Source organism: Geotrypetes seraphini, chromosome 3 (assembly GCF_902459505.1).
Source record: "Geotrypetes seraphini chromosome 3, aGeoSer1.1, whole genome shotgun sequence".
Taxonomy (NCBI): Eukaryota; Metazoa; Chordata; class Amphibia; order Gymnophiona; family Dermophiidae; genus Geotrypetes; species Geotrypetes seraphini.
The window spans coordinates 188933047-188958798 of record NC_047086.1 but is presented as its reverse complement, the minus strand read 5'-3'; the positions used below and the strand labels follow the sequence as shown (position 1 = coordinate 188958798).

The 25752-nt window shown below is 44.8% G+C and overlaps 1 protein-coding gene across 2 annotated transcripts in view; it reads right to left on the bottom strand.

The window, feature by feature from the left end:
• Positions 1 to 25734, bottom strand: part of COPZ1 (COPI coat complex subunit zeta 1) — a 74284-nt gene extending 48550 nt beyond the window's left edge. Inside the window, exon 1 of one of the 2 annotated variants that reach the window (XM_033938270.1) lies at positions 25610 to 25734. In XM_033938270.1, coding sequence (XP_033794161.1) covers positions 25610 to 25627 — 18 coding nt within the window. In that variant the 5' untranslated portion in view covers positions 25628 to 25734. Of the gene's footprint in view, positions 1 to 25432; positions 25511 to 25609 lie in introns of those variants that run through there. The other variant, XM_033938269.1, reaches the window with a different exon arrangement.
• Between the last annotated feature and the right edge of the window lie 18 nt (positions 25735 to 25752).

The window sequence follows — 25752 nt, the reverse complement described above, 5'->3', positions numbered from 1 at the left end:
GGAGGAGGTAAGAAGGGGAGAGAGATGCCACACTGTGGAAAGGAGAGGAGAAAGATTCCAGATCACAAGAGGGGGAAGAGATGGTACACAGGGATGAGAGGGGAGTGGCAGAGAGCATGAGTACACATTGATAGATGGGAAGAGACATGAAAAAGTAGATAGATTTGAGAAGGAAGCAGAAAAATGGAAGAAATTTGAATGTTACTGCCAAAAATGGATGTAAATAAATAATATATGAACTGACTTCACATTCAACACAAACCTGTCTATGAAGTGTAATCTATATGTTTTAAGTTGCTCAGAAATGTGAAACTCAACAAGGGGAGAACGCACCCCCCTAGAATGGGAACAGAGTTTACCTCCCAGTCATTGCAACTGTTTCTGTAGAGATCACACTTCAAGCCAGGATGTTAGTTAATAAAAAATTGTTACAGTCCTTGAAATGATATAAAGTATAGGATTTTCTCCTTATGCTTGTTTTATACTTGTCAGAACATCACTTAAGCATGATTAGTTTTTTTTCACAGTCTTGATTATTGCATCAGCCACTTGATGATGTCATCAAATCCCTCCCCCTTATCTCTATTTAAATCGGGAGTGTACTGCTGTGTCCTTTCTGGCAGTTTGAATACACTTTGTGGTGTGAGAGCTTTTCAGTTTTGGTATGTATTTTGTGCATTCCCTCCTCTAGTTTAGCCTTAAAAAGTAATACTTTTCATCGAGGTGTGGCTATGGATTTTTACTCACACCCAATGTTGTAAATGACTTTTGTATTGCAGAAATGTTGTTGTATCACTAACTTTAACACAACTGAAGTTTAAAAGACTACAGCCTGTTTTCCAGCAATCGTGAGTGGGTCTCCTGACGAAGGACACGAAACAGGGCCGCGTCGGGACCCCAAACCCCTCATTTGAGCTAAGTTATGATTCTATTAATCATGCTTAAGTGATGTTCTGACAAGTATAAAACAAGCATAAGAAGAAAGGAGAAAATCCTATACTTTATATCATTTCAAGGACTGTAACAATTTTTTATTAACTAACATCCTGGCTTGAAGTGTGATCTCTACAGAAACAGTTGCAATGACTGGGAGGTAAACTCTGTTCCCATTCTAGGGGGGTGCGTTCTCCCCTTGTTGAGTTTCACATTTCTGAGCAACTTAAAACATATAGATTACACTTCATAGACAGGTTTGTGTTGAATGTGAAGTCAGTTCATATATTATTTATCAAAGCAATTTCTGACTTCTTCTAGTTTTCACTAGTGACATCCCCATTTCATAAAGAAAAATGGATGTAAAGCAGAGAAAAAGATCAAATGGATAAGGTGACCCTGGAAACAGATAAACACACAGAAGGAAGGAAGTTCAACCAGAGACTGGGAAAAGATGATTAGAAAAATAAAATCACCAGATTGCAAAGGGAGGGAATATGATTTTATTTTCAATTTAGTGATGTAAATTCTCAAAGTTGACATTTCAATCTGCTATCTATATTTTGCATTGTTCAGGAAGAAATGCATTTCTTTCTATTTCTCTGGTGCACTATATGTAGAATCTGGCATCTTAGGGTTTTGTTTGTGTATATTAGGATTTTTAGTTTGTGGTCCTGTATTTGTATAGGATTTATCTGTGTTCTGCACATGTGACCAAGGCCAGGTGTTCTGGCAGGAATGAATGTCATTAAATATTATTGGTATCATGGCCCCAAGTAAAAGATATTTTGTCAGTTCACCTTCAGCCCTTTTGGACCCAAAACAACCCTTGCTTAAAAATGAATGAAGACCACTGCTCTAATCCAATATTTTTGGACCAGTGTGCTAGTGGTGTGGCTAGGCAAACATTTGAGTGGAGAATTCGTCTAATGGTTAGATGGACTGAATTAGAAAATTCTCAAATTCCATTAAAATCTCAGTGAAATGAGCTGCTTGCTTCAGAGAACCCCACATTTACCCACTGCTTGATTCAGAGAACAAAATATTTACCCACCGGAAATACAGTAACCTTTCCCTCCCACTTATTTGCACGTCTCCTCTACTCATTTAAATTTGATGTCTGAACATGTAGGGCTCTGCAGCTTCCCAAGAGTCACTGATAACCATATGTTCAGGCATATGACTGAAGCCTGCAGAATGAGGCGGGCACAGGTAAAAGTACTACTCTCTTCCTTTTGGTGGCAGGTCGAGGGATTGCTTAATCATGTAGAAGTTGGTTTGGTATGAAACAAAAGAAGTTGAGAAATAGTGCTCTAGCCCAGTGTTCAATCTTTTTACACCTATGGACTGGCAGAAATCAAATAATTATTTTGTGGATCGGCACCGGTCCGCAAACCGGTGGTTGAAGAACATTGGGCTAAGTCATGGGCCAGACCCCGCCCATTTCTACCCCATAATAGTACTAATTGTAACACTTATTTTTTTCCATTCATTTTTTATATATACACACACACACACACAATATAATCTTATATTAACACCACATAATGGTTAACCACAAAATTAAACTACACAAAGCACACTATGTGTTTCTCAACATTCATTCCTACCAGAACCCAGATAACCCCTATGCAAATACGGGACCAAAAGCTAAAAGTACTAATATATACAAACAAACCCTAAGATGCAAGACTCTGTATGTAGTACAACCCCAGAGAAAAAGAAACATATACATTTCTTCCTGAACAGTGCAAAATATATACAGATGAAAATTCTCAAAGTTGACACAATTCAATCACTAAACTGAAAATAAAATCATTCCCCCTACCTTTGTTGTCTCCCTCCATGTTTGTTTGTTTTTTTTACTAGATTTCTCTCTCTAATTAAAGACAAATAGTACATGACCAGCTATACTTCTACCTTCCCTATAACTGCTTACAGGGAAAAGGAAGTAATTTTAACAAAAGCTCTATCAGATACACTGAATCAGACAGTTTTGCCTAAGTCAGTTAATGCTTCATTTTGTGGATGAACATTATGGGCTCTTTTTACAAAGCCGCACTAGGGCCTTAACACCTTAAATTGCTGCACGCGCTAGCCACTATCGCCTTCTTTTTGAGCAGGCGGTAGATTTCCGGCTAGCGCGCTAATCCGGTGCATGCTTTAAAACTGCTAGCACGGCTTTGTAAAAGGAGCCCTATGTAACAATGTGATTAAAAATTAAATTAATGATTGCGATATATGATTAATCCACCATGTAAAAAAAAAAAAATCAGGTTAGAAAATAGGGAAGTGGAAAGCTAGCCTAGGATACGATTTAAGCAGTGAGGCCTCAAAGAGCAGGGGGTTTATTTTTCATTATACACATGCTATGTATGCTCCATGCTGTGCCTTAACTTCTGGCCTGCTCCCGCCTGGCCATTTTATGCCGCCCCCAGTGTTAACTTCGGGCTCGCTCCCCTCTACCTTACTGCCATAGTGCACAAAGCCACGGGCAGCGTCCCTTGCCTCATTTGGAAGCCTTCCCTCTCAAGAAGGCTTCCGGTTTAAGCACAGGACGCACGTAGGAGCCTATGCCCAGGCCTTGGGGACTGCGGCAGTAAGGAAGAGGGCAGCCAGCCCGAAGATAAACGGCATCAATCGCACCGTGGACCGGCAATTGAAGAACACTGTCTCAGGCCCGATGCACGTGCTGGCCCTGCGGACCAGCAGGAAACTTCTGTGGACCGGCACCAGTCCAAGGACAGGCGGTTGAAGAATACTGCTCTAGCCTTCACTCACTCATAATAGAATGATCAATTCCATTTGCTCCTGCAATGCAACAGTCCAATATCCTTCCAAACAGAAGAGAACAGCCTGGTATACTACCCTTCCCTTATCCTCTGTCAAGACAATCAGGGGAATTGCTTTAACAAAAAGATGCACACTATTCCACATGTAAAAATATCAGCTCTAGCCAAGTCCTAATACCATTTTTTTCAATAAGTAACAAAGGAATATGCTATGTTAGGAAATGGAGGCTGGATAGTGGCTAAAATAATTATAAAAATATTAAATCAAATGTGAAATGATCTCCAAGCTATACAAAAGGTACACAGTGCTGCTGAGACTACATAAGAGCCATTGGTGCACCACATGAGAGATCACTGGTGAAGTGACACGAGCTGTATAAATTGTTCTGCTTGAGGTTTTAGTTCAAGCAAAGGTCTGCTGCCAGCAATCCACCATTAAAAAGACGACATGAAGAGTTATGGTGAGCTTTATTCAGATAATTTATTGAGTCTTTAAATTAAATTAAGTTTCAATCTATTAAAGTAGATGTGCAATAATCCAGATGGTCATCATGATAGCAGCACCTCCACATAAAACTATAGCTGGTCAGGCAACGCCTCCTCCACTCCCACTGGAAGCTGCTCTGGCACTGGGAGCAGGCAGATGGGAAATATGGTTCTTTCTAGAGGCCAATTCAAATGCTTGTATTGGGTGGGGGGGAGAGGAGGGAAAGCAAGGACTGTCTCCTTTGAATTCTGGAATGTAATTTCATTTTGTGTGTGCTCATAAGGTTCAATCCGAGTCAATTACAGTAAGCCAATATAGTTGAGGAGGAGGAGGGGGAAAGAAGAGACAGAAAATCAAAGTTGGAAGTTCTTGCATTGCTCATAGGATACCTTGCTGTAATACAGGCAGTCCCCGGCTTAAGAACGAGTTACATTTTTAAAGCTGTTCTTAAGTCGGATTTGTATGTAACTCAGAATTTGTAGATTTTTTTTTTTTAAGATTCTTGCTGCTTACATCTGCTTCCAGCTGACAAAAGGGTCACTGTCTTACCAGTATTCCCTCTAAGGTACAACATGCACAACCACAAACTGTTCTTAAGGTTGCCATGCATCATTTCTGAATCTGCTACAGGAGACTAGAAATGCTGCTCGGTGAAATCAAATAAAGCTGCAACCGCGTTCTTAAGCACGAGTCGTACTTAAGTCTGGCTTCTGTAAGTCAGGGATTGCCTGTACTAGTCACTAGACAATCCTGTAGGGGAGCATGACAGACTGGTCTTTTCATAAGCATACTTTGACATCTGATCTGAACAGAGGAAGTAGTTTCAATTAATGTGATCGTTTTAAGCTTTCTTGGACACTGTCATGCACACTGAAGACTTGTTGGCATGCCTGGTTTCTAAAGGTACCACAGATAGAAATGTTTTTCAGTATCACCTAGACCACTGTTCTTCAACCGCCGGTCCACAGGAAATTTCTGCTGGTCCGCGCAGGGCTGGCATGATCGACGAGTTATTTTTAGCTGGGCCGGAGAGATCATGGGGCGCCTCCGACAGTGGCTTTCTCCCCTCTCTGCAGCTCTCCTTGCTTACCAGCGCAGCGATTCATGAAGGCAGCCTTAGGGCTTTTGCTGAATCACGGCTGTCTCTGATGATGCAACTTCCTCTTTCTTCAGAGGCGGCGCGACCCAACAAAGGACCCGAGGCTGCCTTCCTGAATTGCTGCGCTGGCAAGTAAGGAGAGCTGCTGGGAGGGAAGAAAGCCACTGTTGGAGGCTGGGAAGCTGCTGGGCAAGGGGAAAAAAAGGGACAGCTGCTACTGGACCTGGAGAGGGAGAAGGACAGATGCTGCTGGGAGGGGAGGAGGGAAAGGAGTCTGGGAAGCTGCTGGGCAAGGGGAAAAAAGGGACAGCTGCTATTAGACCTGGAGGGAAGGATAAGGAGAGATGCTGCTGGGAGGGGAGGAGGGAAAGGAGTCTGGGAAGCTTCTGGACAAAGGAAAAAAAAGGGACAGCTGCTACTGGACCTGGAGGGAAAGAGGAGAGATGCTGCGGGGAGAGGAGGAAGGGAAGAGAGTTACTGCTGGACAGGAGGAGGAGGGAAGGGAGAAGGAAGAAAGGAAGGAAACAGCTGGCAGGGATGCTAGATCTGGTGTAGGAGACATAAAAATGAAGAGAGCAGTGAAGCTGGAATGAATCATGTAAAAAGGAGAGAGGGTGCACAGGCTGGATGGAAAGGGGAGAGGGGCATAGAAAGAAGACAGATACCATATAGAAGGGGGAGAGGGCAGACAGTGGATGGAAGGGGCAGATGCTGGATTGAAGAGACAGAGAGGGCAGACGCTGGAGGGAAGAGAGTGAAAAGAAACCAGAAAGCAGAAACCAGAGATGACAAAAGGTAGAAAAAAATAATTTTATTTCTATTTTGTGATTAGAATATTTCAGATTTGAAATATATATCCTGCTAGAGCTGGTGTTAGACATAACTGGGGACTGCAAAGCCCAGGCAATGCTTCTTTATCTTCCAGCTGGCTTAGGGTGCTCTCTGACCAGGGGGCAGTTGCCCTAGTTGCATTCCCCTAACACTATTCCTGACATGTGTGACTGCAGTATTCTGTTAGCATGATATTTCTGTATAGCAATCTGTAATAATTTGGCTTAATCAGTTTTCTTGATAGTAGAGGGAATATATGTGAAGGGGAGGGGAGACAGGGATTTTGTTGATCCTTGCTCTGTATTACACTGCACAACAATTTTTTGGTTAAGTCTTGATTCCTGAAAAGTTTTTGGTGATTATGACAGGTACCAACTTGGTATGCTCAAATATGGTTTTGGTTTTACTGCATCACGTAAGAACTATGAGAAATAGACATTTTTATGTTTACTGACAATAAAATATATAGTCAAGTTTACGTTTCGCACAAGCGACTAAATGAAACAGAATTAAAAGTGTTTTGCTCCCGAGTTTCTTTTATATTCAGTGTCTGGTGCATCACGTTGTAGCATCCAACAATAGTCGGCAAGCATTGACGGATTCCAATTGCCCTGGTATCGTTTCTCCATCGTAGCTATGTCTTGATGAAACCTTTCACCGTGCTCGTCACTCACAGCACCGAGATTTGCGGGGAAGAAGTCCAAGTGTGAATGGAGGAAATGAATCTTGAGTGACATATTGCACTTCATTCTCTTGTATGCTTTGAGAAGTTTGTCTACCAGCTGAATGTAGTTTGGGGCTCTGTAATTGCCCAGAAAATTGTCAACAACGTCTTTCAAGGCTTTCCAGCCAATTTTTTCCGGCCCAACTAACAGATCTTCAAATCGCTTGTCACTCATAACATGTCTGATCTGGGGGCCAACAAAAATACCCTCTTTGATCTTGGCATCAGTTATTCTTGGGAACATCTGTCTTAAATAACGAAAACCTTCCCCTTCCTTGTTCATTGCTTTCACAAAATTCTTCATGAGTCCCAGTTTAATGTGAAGAGGAGGCAAAAATATCTTTGTCGGGTCAACAAGCGATTCATGTGCTACATTTTTCTGTCCTGGAACTAACTTTTTACGGAGTGGCCAGTTCTTTCTATAATAGTGCGACTCTCTGTCTCGGCTGTCCCATTCGCAGATGAAACAGCAGTACTTTGTATAGCCAAGCTGCAGTCCTAGTAACAGAGCAACGACTTTGAGGTCTCCACAGATATTCCAGTTATACCTGGTATACTGGACATACTTTAGTAACATTTCCATATTCTCATATGTTTCTTTCATATGTGCTGCATAGCCAACAGGTACTGAAGGATAAACGTTGCCATTGTGCAACAGAACAGCTTTCAGGCTTAACATTGACGAATCAATGAAAAGACGCCACTCTTCCGGGTTGTGATCACAACCAAAGACCGAGAACAATCCTTCAATGTCACAACAGAAACAGAGACTGTCGACTTGTGCAAAAAATTTGGTTATATCATGATGCCGGTCTCGAAACACAGAAATTTTCGTACCTGGTGATAGCAAACACCATTCCTGCAGTCTCGAACCTAGCAGCTCAGCTTTTGCTTTTGACAGACCCAAATCTCTGACCAAATCGTTCAATTCGGACTGTGTTATCAGATGTGGATCGCCTGATGAGGATGGTTCAAAATCCGGGTCAATGTCACTGTTAGAACCCTGCACTGCAGTTTCTTCATCTGGTTCGTCTAAGGTCCAATCCTCTGGTGGTTTCGGAACTGGAAGACTGTCATCATGTGGCATGGGTCTCATTGCTGAAGGCAGATTAGGATATTCAATTGACTTCTTGTTTTTGGCAGAGAAACCAGACACATTAGTCAAACAGAAATAACAGTCCGTCACATGGTCTTTCTGTTCTCGCCATATCATCGGAACAGCAAATGGCATCGTCTTTCGAGTACCTCTGAGCCAGGCTCTCAGACTAACAGCACATGTCGCACAGCAAATGTGAGGCGCCCATTGCTTGTCTTGATCACCTATTTTGCAGCCAAAATACAGATGATAGGCTTTCTTTACAAGGGCAGTCATCGAACGTCTCTGAGGCGTAAGTGTATATTCCCCACAGATATAGCAGAATGTGTCGCGGCTGTTACGACACCGACGAGACATATTGCCCGACACCAAAACGTCTATAGCATCAAGCTTACTTACTGTTATATTGCTACAGCTACTATACTACTATACTTTACTATACTGATACTATATACACACACGGACTATCTATATTAACCAAATGAGCAGGATCGGTGTATGGAAGCCACCATTATAGCATGGTGAGACAGCGCAAGCTCGTTCAGACCTGCCCAGACATGCCCAGGATGTCATCTTCCATAAAACAGCTTCCAACCTGGCTAGATTTTATGCATGGACATACCCAGGCGGCACAAACCGTTGTTGATAAGACACTTATGGGAGAAAAAATTGTTTGCATCCAAATATAAGAAAAAATCACGACAAAATTGAAGATTTCTCTGAAATGGTACGTGATGGGTAATTTTTGATGTAATATTCATGATCAGCACCCAAAATTCTATAAGAAACACCCAGCAGTGTTCAGGAAGCAAAAACTTTGTTGTGCAGTGTTATTTGTATTTATATTTATAAAATGACAATTGTATAGAATATTGTTTCTTTTCATACTTTAATAAAATACATTCAATATAAAATCATAACTGAGGCTTGTGCGGATGGGATCAGATGATTTGCGGGGACCAAGCTCACGGAGATGGGGCGGAAACGGGGTTTTTGAATTTTAGTCCTAGTAGTTTGCTGGTCAACAAAATAATTCTTTTATTTCTGCCACGGGTGTAAAAAGGTTGAAGAACACTGACTTAGACCACTGTAACCTGTCAGTAGTATACAGTAGAATACCATAGAGTTATTGTCACTGCATATTTCATATGCTGCATCCATAAATTTATAGTACGGTTAATACAGAGCATTTTTTAAAAAAGTCTCATGTTCATTCAAGGTATGGGAGGTATGCTCGTGTTGACCATATAACTGACTGCATGCCCACTTCAAACATTTTGTCTCCACTTTATCCAGTTACAAATCAGAGATTGTAAACAATTGTTACAACCTTTCAAAGCAATCTAGGCACAAGAAACATGCATCATATATGTTTCGTTTCAGACTACTGGGATCCAATTTCTATGAAAGGTATCTCAGGAAGTCTATATGAAGAGGTGAGTTTAGATCAAACCAAGAAAGGATTCTGCAAAAGGCAAAACACAGAGCTTTGGGGGGGGGGGGAGTAAGTGTAAAGTCATGATCAAGGCAACATCCACTGGTCAGATTTAGAACTCATGACTGGTCGGAACCTTCTCTCCAACATAAGAACATAAGAATTGCAGCTGCTGGGTCAGACCAGTGGTCCTTCGTGCCCAGCAGTCCGCTCCCACGGCAGCCCTCAGGTCAAAGACCACTGCCCTAACCAAGACCAGCCCCACCTGCACACGCTCTGGTCCAGCAGGAACCCGTCCAACCCTATCCCGAATCCCTGGAGGATGTTCTCCCCCACAACAGCCTCTGGAAGAATTGACATCGGGGGGAAGGCTTGTGGGCCTGCCACGTGCAATCACTGCATGCACATGGCCGGTCCCTGCGCGGAGTTGCGGCGGGAGATGAATGGATCGATCGATCGATCATGTCAGGGGGCAACAGTGAAGGCGGCAGCAGGGAGAAAAGCACAGTTACTTACCGTAACAGGTGTTATCCAGGGACAGCAGGCAGATATTCTTGACTGATGGGTGACGGCACCGACGGAGCCCCGGTACGGACACTTTTAGAGTGATTGCACTCTAAGAACTTGGAAAGTTCTAGAGACCGCACCGCGCATGCGCGAGTGCCTTCCCGCCCGACCCCGACGCGCGGTCCCTCAGTTAAGATAAGCCAGCTAAGAAGCCAACCCGGGGAGGTGGGTGGGACGCAAGAATATCTGCCTGCTGTCCCTGGATAACACCTGTTACGGTAAGTAACTGTGCTTTATCCCAGGACAAGCAGGCAGCATATTCTTGACTGATGGGTGACCTCTAAGCTAACAAAAAGAGGGATGGAGGGAAGGTTGGCCATTAGGAAAACAAATTTTGCAAAACAGATTGGCCGAAATGTCCATCCCGTCTGGAGAAAGTATCCAGACAATAATGAGATGTAAAAGTATGGACTGAGGACCACGTAGCAGCTTTGCAGATTTCCTCAATGGGTGTGGAACGGAGGAAAGCTACAGATGCTGCCATAGCTCTAATTCTATGTGCCGTGACAGAACCTTCCAGTGTCAGTCCGGACTGAGCATAGCAGAATGAAATGCACGCAGCAAGCCAATTAGATAGCGTACGCTTAGAAACAGGACGTCCCAACTTATTAGGATCAAAGGACAGAAAAAGTTGGGGGGATGATCTGTGGGGCTTAGTACGGTCTAAATAGTAAGCTAAAGCCCGCTTACAGTCCAAAGTATGAAGAGCCTGTTCCCCGGAATGAGAGTGAGGTTTAGGGAAAAAAACAGGTAGTACAATAGATTGGTTGAGATGGAACTCAGAAACAACCTTAGGGAGAAACTTTGGATGTGTACGTAGAACCACCTTGTCGTGATGAAAGACAGTGAAAGGTGGATCAGAAACTAGTGCATGGAGCTCACTGACCCTCCTGGCAGAGGTGAGAGCAATAAGAAAAAGTACCTTCCAAGTGAGAAACTTGAAAGAGGCAGTAGCCAAGGGTTCAAATGGAGGCTTCATCAAGACGGAAAGAACCACGTTCAGATCCCAGATCACCGGAGGTGCTTTGAGAGGTGGTTTCAGATTGAAAAGACCTCGCATGAATCTGGAGACCAGGGGATGAGCTGAAAGGAGTTTCCCCTGGACCGGCTCATGAAAGGCCGTAATGGCACTGAGATGAACTCTGATGGAAGTAGACTTGAGACCAGAAGTAGACAGAGAAAGCAGATAATCCAATAGAGGTTCCACTGCAAGAGACTTGGGGTCATGATGATGTAGGAGGCACCAAGAAGAAAACCTCGTCCACTTTTGATGGTAACATTGTAGAGTGGCTGGTTTCCTGGAGGCGTCCAGGATGGAGCGAACAGGCTGAGATAACAAAAGATCAGCTGAAGTCAGCCCGAGAGATACCAAGCTGTCAGGTGTAGAGACTGCAGGTTGGGATGGAGGAGGGTTTCCTGATCCTGTGTAAGCAGAGATGGAAACAGTGGAAGTAGAAATGGATCCCTGGAACTGAGTTGAAGTAGAAGGGAGAACCAATGCTGTCTGGGCCACCGTGGAGCAATCAGGATCATGGTGGCTCGTTCCCTCTTTAGTTTGAACAAGGTCTGAAGCATGAGAGGCAGAGGAGGGAAAGCATAAAGGAATAGATTGGACAAATCCAGAAGAAACGCATCCGCTGCCAGACGGTGAGGAGAGTAAAGTCTGGAGCAGAATTGGGGCAACTGATGATTGTGAGGAGCTGCAAAAAGGTCCACCTGAGGAGTGCCCCATTGTGCAAAGATGGACTGTAGAGTCGATGGGTCGAGAGTCCATTCGTGGGGTTGGAGAACTCTGCTGAGCTTGTCCGCTAAGAAGTTCTGTTCTCCCTGAATATAAATCGCTTTCAGGAATAAGTGGCGCAAGGACGCCCAAGACCAGATTCTCTGGGCTTCCTGGCATAAGAGGCGAGAGCCCGTTCCCCCTTGCTTGTTGATGTAGTACATAGCCACCTGGTTGTCTGTGCAAATTAGAAGGACTTGAGGAAATAAAAGGTGTTGGAAGGCCTTGAGGGCATAGAACATTGCCCTGAGTTCCAGGAAATTGATGTGATGCTTCTTTTCCTGAGGAGTCCAAAGGCCCTGAGTTTGGAACTCGTTCAGATGAGCTCCCCATGCATAAGGGGAGGCATCGGTGGTGATGACCAGATGATGAGGAGGCAGATGGAACAGAAGGCCCCTGGAGAGATTTGAGGATATCAACCACCATTGCAGAGACTGACGAAGAGACGATGTCACAGATATGTGTCGTGAGCAAGAGTCTGTCGCTTGAGACCACTGGAGAGCCAGGGTCCATTGAGGAGTGCGCAGGTGAAGCCGTGCCAGGGGTGTGACATGAACTGTGGAGGCCATGTGACCCAAGAGAATCATCATCTGCTTTGCAGAAATGGAGTGCTGGGACAGCACCTGCTGACAGAGCGATTGGAGGTTGTGAAGACGGTTGTCCGGCAAAAAGGCTCTCATCTGGACCGTGTCCAGTACCGCTCCAATGAATTGAAGTCTCTGCGTAGGCAGAAGGTGAGACTTGGGTATATTGATTTCGAACCCCAGTAGTTGTAGAAAAAAGATGGTCTGGTTGGTGGCCAGAAGAACAGTTTGAGATGAAATGGCCTTGATTAACCAATCGTCCAGGTAGGGAAAAACCTGAAGGTGGTGGGAGCGTAGAAACGCTGCCACCACTACCAGACATTTTGTGAACACTCTTGGAGAGGAGGCAAGACCGAAGGGGAGCACTCTGTATTGGTAATGACAGTGATTGATCATGAAACGAAGGTACTGTCTGGAGGCCGGATGAATTAGAATGTGAGTGTAGGCCTCTTTGAGATCGAGAGAGCATAGCCAGTCGTTGTGATCGAGGAGAGGATAAAGCGTAGCTAGAGATAGCATCTTGAATTTTTCTTTGACCAAACATTTGTTGAGATCTCGCAGATCTAGAATAGGTCTGAGGTCTCCTGTTTTCTTGGGTACTAGAAAATACCGGGAGTAGAATCCTTGCCCTCTTTGGTCCAGAGGAACTTCCTCTATGGCGTTCAGAAGCAGGAGGGACTGAACCTCCTGACAAAGGAGGGCAGATTGAGGAGTGTGCAAAGCAGACTCTTTTGGTAGACTTTGGCCCGGAAGGGTGTGAAAGTTGAGAGAGTAGCCGTGGCGGATGATGTTGAGGACCCACTGGTCCGAAGTGATAACTTCCCACCGGCTGAAAAAGAAAGACAGTCGTCCTCCTATCGGTTGAGGGAGGAGAGGAGATGGTTGAACGCTGGCTATGCCCTCGAGTATCAAGTCAAAAGGGCTGAGTCGATTTTTGTGGAGGAGGCTGCTTAGCTGGTTGTTGCTGCTGAGGCCTAGGTGTTTGCCGCTGCTGTTGCCGCTGCCTCCTAGGTTGCTGAGTGGAAGGCTGCAAGGGGCGAGCCACAAAACGCCGCTGATAGGCCGTTTGCTGTCTGAATGGCCGTGAAGGTGGAGGTTTCTTCTTAGTCTTAAGAAGGGTATCCCAGCGGGTTTCATGAGCCGAGAGCTTCTGGGTCGTTGAGTCCATAGAATCTCCGAACAGCTCATCCCCTAAACATGGGGCATTAGCCAACCGGTCTTGATGATTAACATCAAGCTCAGAGACTCTGAGCCAAGCCAAACGGCGCATGGCTACAGATATGGCTGTTGCTCTAGAGGTAAGCTCAAAAGTGTCATATATAGACCTTACCATGAATTTTCTGAGCTGGAAAAGAGCTGAAGAGCACTGATGGAAAGCCTCACGATTTCCCACAGGAAGGTACTGCTCAAAGGAAGCCATGGTGGTAAGGAGATGCTTTAAATAAAACGAAAAATGAAAAGCATAGTTACCAGAACGATTAGCAAGCATCGCATTCTGGTAAAGTCGCTTACCGAATTTGTCCATGGCTTTACCCTCTCTGCCAGGAGGGACAGAGGCATAGACACTAGCTCCCAAGGACTTCTTGAGGGTGGATTCTACAAGAAGAGACTCATGAGAGAGCTGTGGTTTATCAAAACCAGGAATGGGGATTACTTTATAAAGGGAATCCAATTTGCGAGGAGCTCCCGGGATAGTAAGAGGAGTCTCCAGATTCTTGTAAAAGGTCTCCCTCAGGATGTCATGTAAAGGGAGTTTCAAGAATTCCTTTGGAGGCTGGTCAAAATCAAGAGCGTCCAAAAAAGCTTTGGATTTTTTAGACTCAGCCTCCAAAGGAATGGAAAGAGATTCACACATATCTCTTAAAAAAGAAGAGAAAGAGGTGGAATCAGGTTTGGAGGAAATATCCTGCAGAACAGGCTCGTCTTCCTCTGATGAACACTCACCTTCTGACTGAAGGGGTTCTTCAGAGTCGCCCCACAGATCAGGGTCTCGAACATGGGGACCACGGTCCCGAGACTCAGGGGTGGATGGTTCTCGGTGTCGGGACTTCTGTACCGACTTACCCGACCTCACCGACGCGGTACCGGGCGATGTTATCGGTCGCACCGGAGCCGATGTCTGAACCGATTGGTGATGAGACCTGGGCTCCGGTGCGAGGACAGGCATCGATGCCGATGAGGCCAAGTGTACCGGTACCGAAGGAGTGGATGGTGACAATACAGACTGTTCCACGATCGGTACCGGTTGCTCAGTGGGGACCGATACCGGAGGGCTCGGTGTCAGGAGAGCTGGAAGGAGTTGTTTGAGCTGTTCCTTCAGCTGTACCTGCAAGATGGCCGCAATGCGATCATCAAGGGAGGGCACCGGTACCGCTTTTTTCTTCTGCGGTACCTGCGGTGCCGCTCGACGCCCCGGAGATGAGGAGCCCGATGTCGAGGGACTCACCTCAATAGGGGCGGAGCGCTTCCGCTGGCGCCTCACGGTCGGCAGGATTGGACTCTCTGCAATGAAGACCGGAGGACGTTCCAGCGGGGAAGGCTTCTTAGCCGGCTTACCTGCATGCTGCGACGTCGACGCGGTATCGCGTGGCGTCGATGAGGTGGGTGCCGACGAAACAGGTACCGAGACCGGCGCCGAAGACGTGGGATCGGACATGTCGGTGCCGAAAAGCAGTCTCTGCTGTATCTCTCGATTTTTGAGAGTCCGCTTTTTCAAAGTGGCACAGCGGGTGCAGGTAGAGGCCTGATGTTCCGGACCCAGACACTGAAGGCACCAGTTGTGCGGGTCTGTTAGGGAAATAGGCCGTGCACACCGCTGGCACTTCTTGAACCCGGGCTGAGGGGGCATGAACGGAAAAACGGCTTCTGCCAAATCGAAGGCCGAGGCCTCGATAATGGCAGTAGGCCCCGCCGGGTCAAATCAAGAAAACTCGACAAAACAAGAGAAAAATTTTTTTTTTTTTTTTTAAAGAAAGAAAAATGGAAGGGCAAAAAGAACCCGAAAAAGTTTACGCGAGCGGGAAGGCAAATGAAAAAATTTTTCAACAGCCGTTGAAAATGCGACTTCTTAGCTCCGCGGAAACTAAGAAACTGAGGGACCGCGCGTCGGGGTCGGGCGGGAAGGCACTCGCGCATGCGCGGTGCGGTCTCTAGAACTTTCCAAGTTCTTAGAGTGCAATCACTCTAAAAGTGTCCGTACCGGGGCTCCGTCGGTGCCGTCACCCATCAGTCAAGAATATGCTGCCTGCTTGTCCTGGGATAATAGAGCGTGTCGGGTGACACAGAAGAATCGGAGGTTTCAGGATGGATGGAGCGTGTCGGATGGCAGTGGGGGAAGGGGTGGATGGAGCTTGTTGGAATCAGTGGCTTCAGTGGGGGGCAGGCAGGCTTCGACGCGTGTTGTTTTCAGGGGAGGGAATAAGGGAGTGTTTGGGCAGTGGAACTTAATTTTGGGTTAAAGGCTGGAAGGCAGTGAGGGTGAGGAGGCACAAACTTGACACAAAAGGAAGGGAAGGGGCGTGAACATGGGACAGGAGGGAGAGAATATAAAGGAAGAATTGTTGGGCATCAGTGTGTGAGTGAGAGAGAAAGGAAAATTGGGCATACAGAGGGAAGAGAGGTAGAGATGCATGGGGAAGAGAAGGATGAGAGGGAGAAATGTTGGATATGGTGGTGGAGAGAAAGAGAAAAAGAAAGAAAGCGAAAGAGAAATATTGGATACCGTCAGAAGGAACTGCAACCAGACTAATGAAATCACCAGACAAAAGGTAGGAAAAATGATTTTATTTTCAATTTAGTGATCAAAATGTGTCAGTTTTGAGAATTTATATCTGCTGTTTATATTTTGCACTATATTTGTCTATTTTTCTATAGTTGTTACTGAGGTGACATTGCGTATTTTAAAGTCATCTGCCTTCACCTCTTTGAAAAAATCCCAAATATAAATAATTAACATTTTCTCTGCGTACAGTGTGCTTTGTGTTTTTTTGTGGTTACCATTATGTATAAAGATTATATTGTGTATATATGAAAAATGGATGGAAGAAATTGCATTACAATTAGTACTATTATTATGGGGATGGAGTCAGTGGCGGAGTTTGGGCGGGTCTGGGTGAGAGCTTGGGCGGGGGTACTTGGTTGGTATTTGTTAGGCTTAGGGGGGTACTTGGCTTGAAAAGGTTGAGAAACACTGCAATAAACAGTTCAAAGTGGTTTACAAAGGAAGAGACTGCATACAAACAGCGACATTACAAAAGCATTTAGAAATACATCAGCATGGAAATATTACAAAAACATTCTGAAATTCATCAACATGAGAACAGAATTAGACAAATTTAATCAAAAAGATAGAGTTTCTTAGGTTTTCATTGATTTTCTAAAAGTATGCTAAGAAAATGCATTTCAGATTAACTCACTAAGGCATTTGTTCCATTTACCAGCTTGATCTGTTGTGGAAGTTTCTGTCCAAGTGCCTCGGGAAGAAACACATGACCTTGTCTGGTGTGAAAGAGAAGGCCCAGACACTCCAGGGACTGGGAGGGCATCAAGTGGCTCTTCCTAAAGTTGCCAACGCCTGCAGCAGAGACACCCCCATCTCCACTGCACTTTTGGACTCCTGCCGAGACAGATCCCAGAGCAACCAGTTTTCCAAGAAAGGATGGACCTGGCCCCCCCTGCCAGCAGAGAAGAGACGCCACAACTACCATCATCTTGGTGTAAATTGTAGGGTGAAGTTGCAAGGCCAAAGGGCAGAGCTGCAAACTGGAAATTCTGTTGCAGATCAGGAAAAATGCAGAAACCTGTGATACCCCAGATAGATCGGAATATGGAGGCAAGCCTCTGAGAAATGAGAAATCCACAAGAAGCAATTGAACAACTGTAGATGCAGAATGGGTCTCCAATACTTTGAGCCTTTTTGTGGCACGATGTCGATTCGTGTTCTGGAAAGGATTCCATCGCTCCGATGTCTAAGAGATGTTACAGGGCATCGCAGACCCTGGACTCCTTTTCCGGCCGACCTGCCGGAGTCCAGAAATAAATCTGGAGAAAGACAAGAGAGGTCTAACTTGTGCCCCTCCCAAATGATGGCCACCACCCTTGGATCCAATGAAAGTCAAAACTACTCCTGATAAAACTTGCCTAACCCCTGGTGGCATCGGGGTTTTTTAAGTGCAACCACTGCACAGGGGCCTGAGGCCTGAGGACGCCTGGAATTGGAACTGTTGAAAGGAAGTCTGCTCGTAGAGGCAGCATACCCATTCAAAAGACGAATCCAAAGAGTCTAGCGCGCAGAAACTACATAAGCAGAGACTTTACTAAGAACTCAAAAGAGATCAGAAAGGGCTTCAACTACATAATTCACAGCATCCATCACCAGCGGAGGACAGGCATGTATTCCACAGAGGACACACTGTGCAATCAGGCATGATAGGCTCACGCCATAAAAGGAAGCAGCCACTGCTGCTTAATATCCAAAGACGCCACTACAAAAAGCTTTTTTTTCGCGCCAGACTCTAAAACAGTCTCTGGATGAGAATTTTTTCCTTAGTCACAGACCCAGGCTGGCTCCCCAGCCCTAGAGTACCCAGAGGCGGCGAAGTCCAAAGCTCCCACCCCGTCCCCCAGGGCACTACGGCACATGGTCGCTTCTCCAGCACCAATTTGGCACAATGCACACATCTAGCAGATTAGGAGCTGGGGAGTCCATCCCAAACAATTTTTAAGCAAATAGGAGGGGGTGGGGGTATTGAGGCAGAAATCAAAACTTTGAATAAGATTGTTTAAAATCCAAGATGGCCACTGTCAGCAAATTTGAGCCAAAAATGGCAAAAATAAACAAAACCCCAAAATAAAAATTAATCACTTGGGGGTCTGAGGAGGTGGAGGACATGAACCCTACTCACAGAAACTGTGAAAAACGACTTTAAAATTGTTCAACCAGTCACCCCCAAAGTTACCATAGGAAATAATGGAGGTGTACTCGCAGTTCTGCAGTGGCTTGCCTATCAGCATTTTTAACAGCAGCCTTAACAGAGAGAAAGGATTTTCTGCCTCAGAAACTTCTCCAAATGACCAGAGATGAAGATCTTAGGACTGCCAGTGGGCCGGACACCGACTATGAACTCCCCCCCCTCCCCCCGGATCCTCACCACGCTGTCTGGGGCAGGAAAGGCAGCCTGTGCCTTGAAACCCAGGTGGGTTTCCCTCCAGATGCATACAGCCTGCGCTTGAAACCTGTGACAAGGTCTGTGGGCTAGCAACGTGCTGATGCCACACACATGCATGCATGAGATGACATTGCATTTGCGCATGCGTGGATGCCTTTCCACCTGATGAACAGGCAGCAGGGAGTGGGGGGCTGGGGGTAGAGCTGAGGGTGGATCTGGGACGCAATGGGATACTTGGAACTGGGTGAGCCTGGGGGCAGATCCAGGCCAGGGGTCTGGATCCCACTGGCAAGAGGAAGCAGATGTCACCTCCACTGCTGAGAGAGTGGCAGGTCAAGTGCTCAGCCATGGTTAGTACAAGCACAGTGAGGCATAGATGCCTGGAATTTGGTTTGAGAGGGTGTAAAGCTAGGAAAAGAACACTACAGACTGTGCAACAAAGAATGTCATAGACTATGCAATATGGCAAGTGGACAAAGGAAATGTCTTAGAAGGTGTTATTAGTGATGAAAGCACTTTCTGCATCTTGGGTGATCAGTGCAGAATGTATGTACACAGATATTCAGGAGAAGAATTCAAGCCTGAATGCCTTAACCTGTCAGTTAAGCATCCTACAAAGGACATGGTATGGGAATGTATGAAAGCAAGTGGTATTGGTCGGCTTTATATTGAAGAGGGCTAAGTGAATGCAGTGAAGTACATTGAAATCCTACAGAAATGCATGTTGCCTTCAGCAGAGAACTTGTTTTCTGGTGATTACTTCTTTCAAGATGATGATGCACCATGTCATCGAGCAAAAACTGTACTCAAATGGATGAGAAGATGCCTCCTCTTTTCAAGGCCCGGATAAGGTGCTGGGTTTTGAAAAGCTGTCCAGACCCCTGGACATGTTCTCAAAAGGAGGACATGTCCAGGAAAATCCAGATGTCTGGTAATCCTAACCAAGATGAAAAAGGGGATGAACTCCTCTCATATGAGGAAAGACTAAAAAGGTTAGGGCTCTTCAGCTTGGAAAAGAGACGGCTGAGGGGAGATGATTGAAGTCTACAACCTAGTGGCTGAGAAAATAAAGGCGAAAGAGTTGGCGTTCATGAAATATAAAAAAACCCAAGAAGAGGAGAGCAGAAAGGACTACAGGGTGAAACTGAAAGAAGCCAAGAGAGAGATACGTTTGGCGAAGGCACAGGCGGAAGAACAAATGGCTAAAAATGTAAAAAAGGTAGATAAAAATTTTTTCAGATATATTAGTGAAAGGAGGAAGATAAAAAATGGAATTGCTAGGCTAAAAGATGCTGGGAACAAATATGTGGAGAGTGATGAGGAGAAAGCAAATGTGCTAAACAAAAAATCCTGGAGAAGGACCGAGATTGTCTGGCAAAGTTACACGAGAAAATGGAGTAGATTCTGCGCCGTTCACGGAGGAGGGTGTTTATGAGCAACTTGAAAAACTGAAGGTGGACAAAGCGATGGGACCAGACGGGATCCATCCCAGGATACTAAGGGAGCTCAGAGAGGTTCTGGTGAGTCCTATTAAAGACTTGTTCAACAAATCTCTGGAGACGGGAGTGATTACTGGGGATTGGAGGAGAGCGGATGTGGTCCCTATTCATAAAAGTGGTCACAGGGATGAAGCAGGAAACTACAGGCCGGTGAGCCTCACTTCAGTTATTGGAAAAATAATGGAAGTGTTGCTGAAAGAAAGGATAGTGTACTTCCTTGAATCTAATGGGTTACAGGATCCGAGGCAAAATGGCTTTACAAAAGGTAAATCGTGCCAAACGAACCTGATTGAATTTTTTGATTGGGTGACCAGAGAGCTGGATCGAGGACATATGCTAGATGTAATTTACTTGGATTTCAGCAAAGCCTTTGATACAGTTCCTCATAGGAGGCTGTTGAACAAACTTGAAGGGCTGAAGTTAGGACCCAAAGTGGTGAACTGGGTCAGAAACTGGCTGTCGGACAGACGCCAGAGGGTGGTGGTTAATGGAAGTCGCTCGAAGGAAGGAAAGGTGACTAGTGGAGACCCTCAGGGTTCGGTGCTGGGGCCAATCCTGTTCAATATGTATGTGAGTGACATTGCTGAAGGGTTAGAAGGAAAAGTGTGCCTTTTTGCAGATGATACCAAGATTTGTAACAGAGTAGACACCGAAGAGGGAGTGGAAAATATGAAAAAGGATCTGCAAAAGTTAGAGGAATGGTCTAATGCCTGGCAACTAAAATTCAATGCAAAGAAATGCAGAGTAATGCATTTGGGGATTAATAATAGGAAGGAACCGTATATGCTGGGAGGAGAGAAGCTGATATGCACGGACGGGGAGAGGGACCTTGGGGTGATAGTGTCCGAAGATCTAAAGGCGAAAAAACAGTGTGACAAGGCAGTGGCTGCTGCCAGAAGGATGCTGGGCTGTATAAAGAGAGGCGTGGTCAGTAGAAGGAAGAAGGTGTTGATGCCCCTTTACAGGTCATTGGTGAGGCCCCACTTGGAGTATTGTGTTCAGTTTTGGAGACCGTATCTGGCGAAAGACGTAAGAAGACTTGAGGCGGTCCAGAGGAGGGTGACGAAAATGATAGGAGGCTTGCGCCAGAAGAAGTATGAGGAGAGACTGGAAGCCCTGAATATGTATACCCTAGAGGAAAGGAGAGACAGGGGAGATATGATTCAGACGTTCAAATACTTGAAGGGTATTAACGTAGAACAAAATCTCTTCCAGAGAAAGGAAAATGGTAAAACCAGAGGACATAATTTGAGGTTGAGGGGTGGTAGATTCAGGGGCAATGTTAGGAAATTCTACTTTACGGAGAGGGTAGTGGATGCCTGGAATGCGCTCCCGAGAGAGGTGGTGAGAGTAAAACTGTGACTGAGTTCAAAGAAGCGTGGGATGAACACAGAAGATTTAGAATCAGAAAATAATATTAAATATTGAACTAGGCCAGTTACTGGGCAGACTTGCACGGTCTGTGTCTGTGTATGGCCGTTTGGTGGAGGATGGGCAGGGGAGGACTTCAATGGCTGGGAGGGTGTAGATGGGCTGGAGTAAGTCTTAACAGAGATTTTGGCAGTTGGAACCCAAGCACAGTACCGGGTAAAGCTTTGGATTCTTGCCCAGAAATAGCTAAGAAGAAAAATTAAAATTAAATTAAATTTAAAAAAAAAATTTAAATTGAATCAGGTTGGGCAGACTGGATGGACCATTCGGGTCTTTATCTGCCGTCATCTACTATGTTACTATGTTACAAAATTCTGAGTGGAGTAGAACGGGTACAAGTGGATCGATTTTTCACTCCATCAGAAATTACAAAGACTAGGGGACACTTGATAAAGGTACAGGGAAATACATTTAAAACCAATAGGAGGAAATATTTTTTCACTCAGAGAAAAGTTAAGCTCTGAAACGCATTGCAAGAGGTTGTGGTAAAAGCAGATAGTGTAGCTGGTTCTAAGAAAGGTTTGGACAATTTCCTGGAGGAAAAGTCCATAGTCTGTTATTGAGAAAGACTTGGGAGAAGCCCTAGAGCATGGAATGCTGCTATTCCTTGGATTTTGGCCAGGTACTAGGGACCTGTATTGGCCACAGTGAGAACAGGCTACTGGGTTAGATGTACCACTGGTCTGACCCAGTAAGGGTATTCTTATGTTGTGTGTCTCAACCCTCAATCTTATCTATAACTTGTCTTTCTTGGTTGATCTGAACACTGTCTATCCTGTGTTCCTCCTGTCTCCTTCTTCTAAAGCACCGTCACTGTACTTTGATTGCATCCTACCCTTTGTGTACTCTGCTTGCTGGAAAACCCCTCTTCACCAAGAAGAGTATTCATACCTCGTTTTCCTCAGACAAGAACTGAAATTTGGACTTCATTGCTGTTGATGTTGCTGGTCAATCAGTTTGAATGATAGTAGTTGCATGAATCCCAGAAATTTATACTTCCCACCACGTAGTGAAGCTTAATGCTGATTTTCTGCAAATGCTACACTGCTGATTGTATGAAAATTGAAATTCACCAAACTCTTATTCCTGTTATCAAAATCATTCTGATCAATCTGATGTAACTGAATAGTCAGTTATCAAGGAAGTACCAGAACTGCATAAAATCACATGGAATTATACTTTTCAGATGAAATTATGTTCAGTTAGTAGCTTAAATTATGTTAATTGAGTCTCAAATGACTAAATATTTGAATTTTACCATGTGATGCAGGACTTTTGCTCAACTCTGTAATTTATCAACTTGGATAAAAGCCAGATTAAATACCACAATTCAACTGGGAGACAAGGATACACATTGATAAAGTTATCTGTCTAAAAGTAACACAGAAAGGTGGAACAAAAGTTAGCAGTACTATGTCTGCACATAAGTTTCTGGATGTAGAATGCAGAGAGAGTTTTGCATAGAAGCTAGCCCTGCATAAAACTTCACATCAGACACCAATACAGTTTATTAAAATGAAATGTAATGAAGCTACTAACTATTATGTCCCTATGCAGAGAAGTATACAGAAGACTAAAGCTAACAATGCAAGAAACTAAATGCACAGACAGGTTAGCTTTTTCTTTTGCAGTAGCACCTGCGAGGATTTAATGCTAGTTCCTTTTCTTTTTTTTGCAGGTATAACAATACCTACAACTTTAAGACAACACAAAGTGATGGTTCTGTACCTAGGTATTTTTTGCTGCGTGAATCTGCGCTTCTGCTGAAATGTTTTCTGCATAAATACTGGCTTTGCAAAAATGTTATATACAATAATTTTTGCTATGCTTGTAGAAAAATATTTTACCACATGTGTATTTTTGTGCAAAGTACTAGTTGCCCTCAGCACAGAACATTACGTACATGAATTGGGTGTGCTCCTTCTAATTAATACGCAAGTTCTGTGTACTTCAAAATTTGCATGATTAACATATTACATTGTGAGCAAAACTTTAGTATTATGTTCTGCATTACAAGCCATAAACTCAGTCATTAGCACACGGCTCTAATGCTAGCTTCTGAATTAGCCCCACAATCAGAGGAAGCAGGAAATCTAAGATACCTCTTGAATCACAAGCCAGTGCTGTATGTAACCACCAGGTCATGCATCCTCCCAAAGAATGGACAATCAGGCAAGGGGGGTGGGGAGAAAAAGACACCCTTACCAAATAATAGATTTAATTTACCGGGAATTCATGGTCTGATAAAGCAAAAATCATTTTCTTAGTGTCTGTGGTGGCAATTTAAGTACTTCAGAGTAGCAAACCTTTTGAATAATTTGGTATGCGATTTCATTCCCTGGAAAAAGTTGTCAGATTCTGTTTTCTCTGCAGGTAATTTTTGAAAAGGGGAAAACATATACATCTTCTAATCTTTGTCTTCTCTCCATCTCTTCTGTCCACAAGTTGCTGAAAATTGTAAGTAATTTTGCTCATGGGCATGCTGAAAAATAATCAAAATGCTAAGAGGAACTGAGGGGTTAATTCTAGAGGAGATCAAGCTGGCTGTGTCACTCAAAGCCCAGATGGTGAAGCTGCGACTGTCTTGGTCGTGCTGTCAGGGGAGAAGGATCATTGGAGAGGGACATTATGTTTGGAAGGATTGAGGGAATTAGGCGAGGATCTGCAGTCAGATGGCTGGGCATGGTAAGGAGAACCATGGGGGTTGGCACTGGAGGACCCTGTTGGACTAGCACAGAACCGATCTCTTTTTAGATCTGTGATTCATCAAGTTGCTAGGACTCGAACACGAGTTGATGGCATATAACTAATTTCTACAGATAGATGAAAAAGGCTTATTACCGAGTTAGACCAGTAATTAAAAACTGTTTTGTCCAAAACTTCCCAATCTGAGATTGGGACCTAAATGGTAAGGTTACCATTTGGCTCCAGAAAAAGGAGGACGGATTAAGACATCCAGGTTTTACTTCTATTGAAAGCAACAGATGTCTTAATCTGTCTTCATTGCTTTCAATGGAAGTAAAACCTGGATGTCTCAATCTGTCCTTTTTCTAAAGCCATATGGTAACCCTACCAACTAGGAATCTGCATTTGGGGTCATGACGTGTGTAAGCACCTCATAGCTTGTCACTGTCCTGCACCCCCTAAGGGTCATACACTTTCCATGGCTGCATAGGCAATTTAGGGACCACAGCAAGGACTCCCAACATTATTAAACTAAATCAGAATGCTCATGATGACCCTTAAATTACTTTGGATGCATCACATATATGTCTATATAGCATAAAGCTATAATAACTAAAGAGTAGATCCTGAAGATCTGTAACTTTTAAATAGATGTAACAACGTGGAAATATATACGGAAGGTCAGTAACAAAACAAGCTAGTATTTTGAAACATTTCCCTTAAAGAAACGATAAAAGGTATTCGGAGAGGTCTTCAAACTAATTGGTCTACTTCCTCCTTATGCCCTCTAAACAAGCAATAGTGGGGGTTGCATTAGGTTTCCAAGAAGAGTGGGAACAACCTGCGAGTACGAAAATTTATAAACTTATCTACCCGACGTGGTTAAAAAACACAACTAGACAGGCCAGATGAGCCAATTAATGTATCTGCCTCATTTACTAAATGCCAAAAAGGTGATATGCGAGGACGGGGCAGCGGAGAAAGGGGGGCCAGAGAGCTCTCAGACCCTATTTAATTACAAACTTCTTTACGTTTCGATTTTTTTTTTCTTAAAGGGCTATAATGCCCGTAATCATTTCATCGGTCTTTCACTAAGCCCCCTTGTCAAGATGACAATTTCCCAACAGCTGTCAGCCATCGGGCGGCCCAGGTGTGCTGAGTGCCAGAAGGCAGCTCCCATATCCGGGTTAGGTGGAGCGCGACTGTCTGTGGCACCAATCAGCCCCAGACCCAGGCTGGAGGGTACGGAAACTCCCCCGTACAGTCGAGCACGCGGCCACTAGCCCCCCCTCCCCCAACGCTCCAAGGCTGAAGTTACTAACCGAATCCGGACCAACAGGGCCGATCCTGGCCTGGCTTTTACACCGCCTTGGAGCGCTAGACATGTAAGAGAAACTGAAAGAAGAAGCCCGGCTTGCTCGGAGCTTGGCTCGTAATAAGCACGCCTGACTCGACCGACTGTTACTCGTTCTCCGCCCGCCGTCCCCCGCAGCACCTACCAGAATCAGTGCCTCCATCTTTCCTGCTCCTGCCGACGTGGAGCTGCTCCGACTCCGCTCACACCGGATTGGCTGGAAGATCCTGCCAATCCCCGTTCGACCCGCCTCCACTTGTCCCTCCCAAACAGAAAGCAAACTCACTC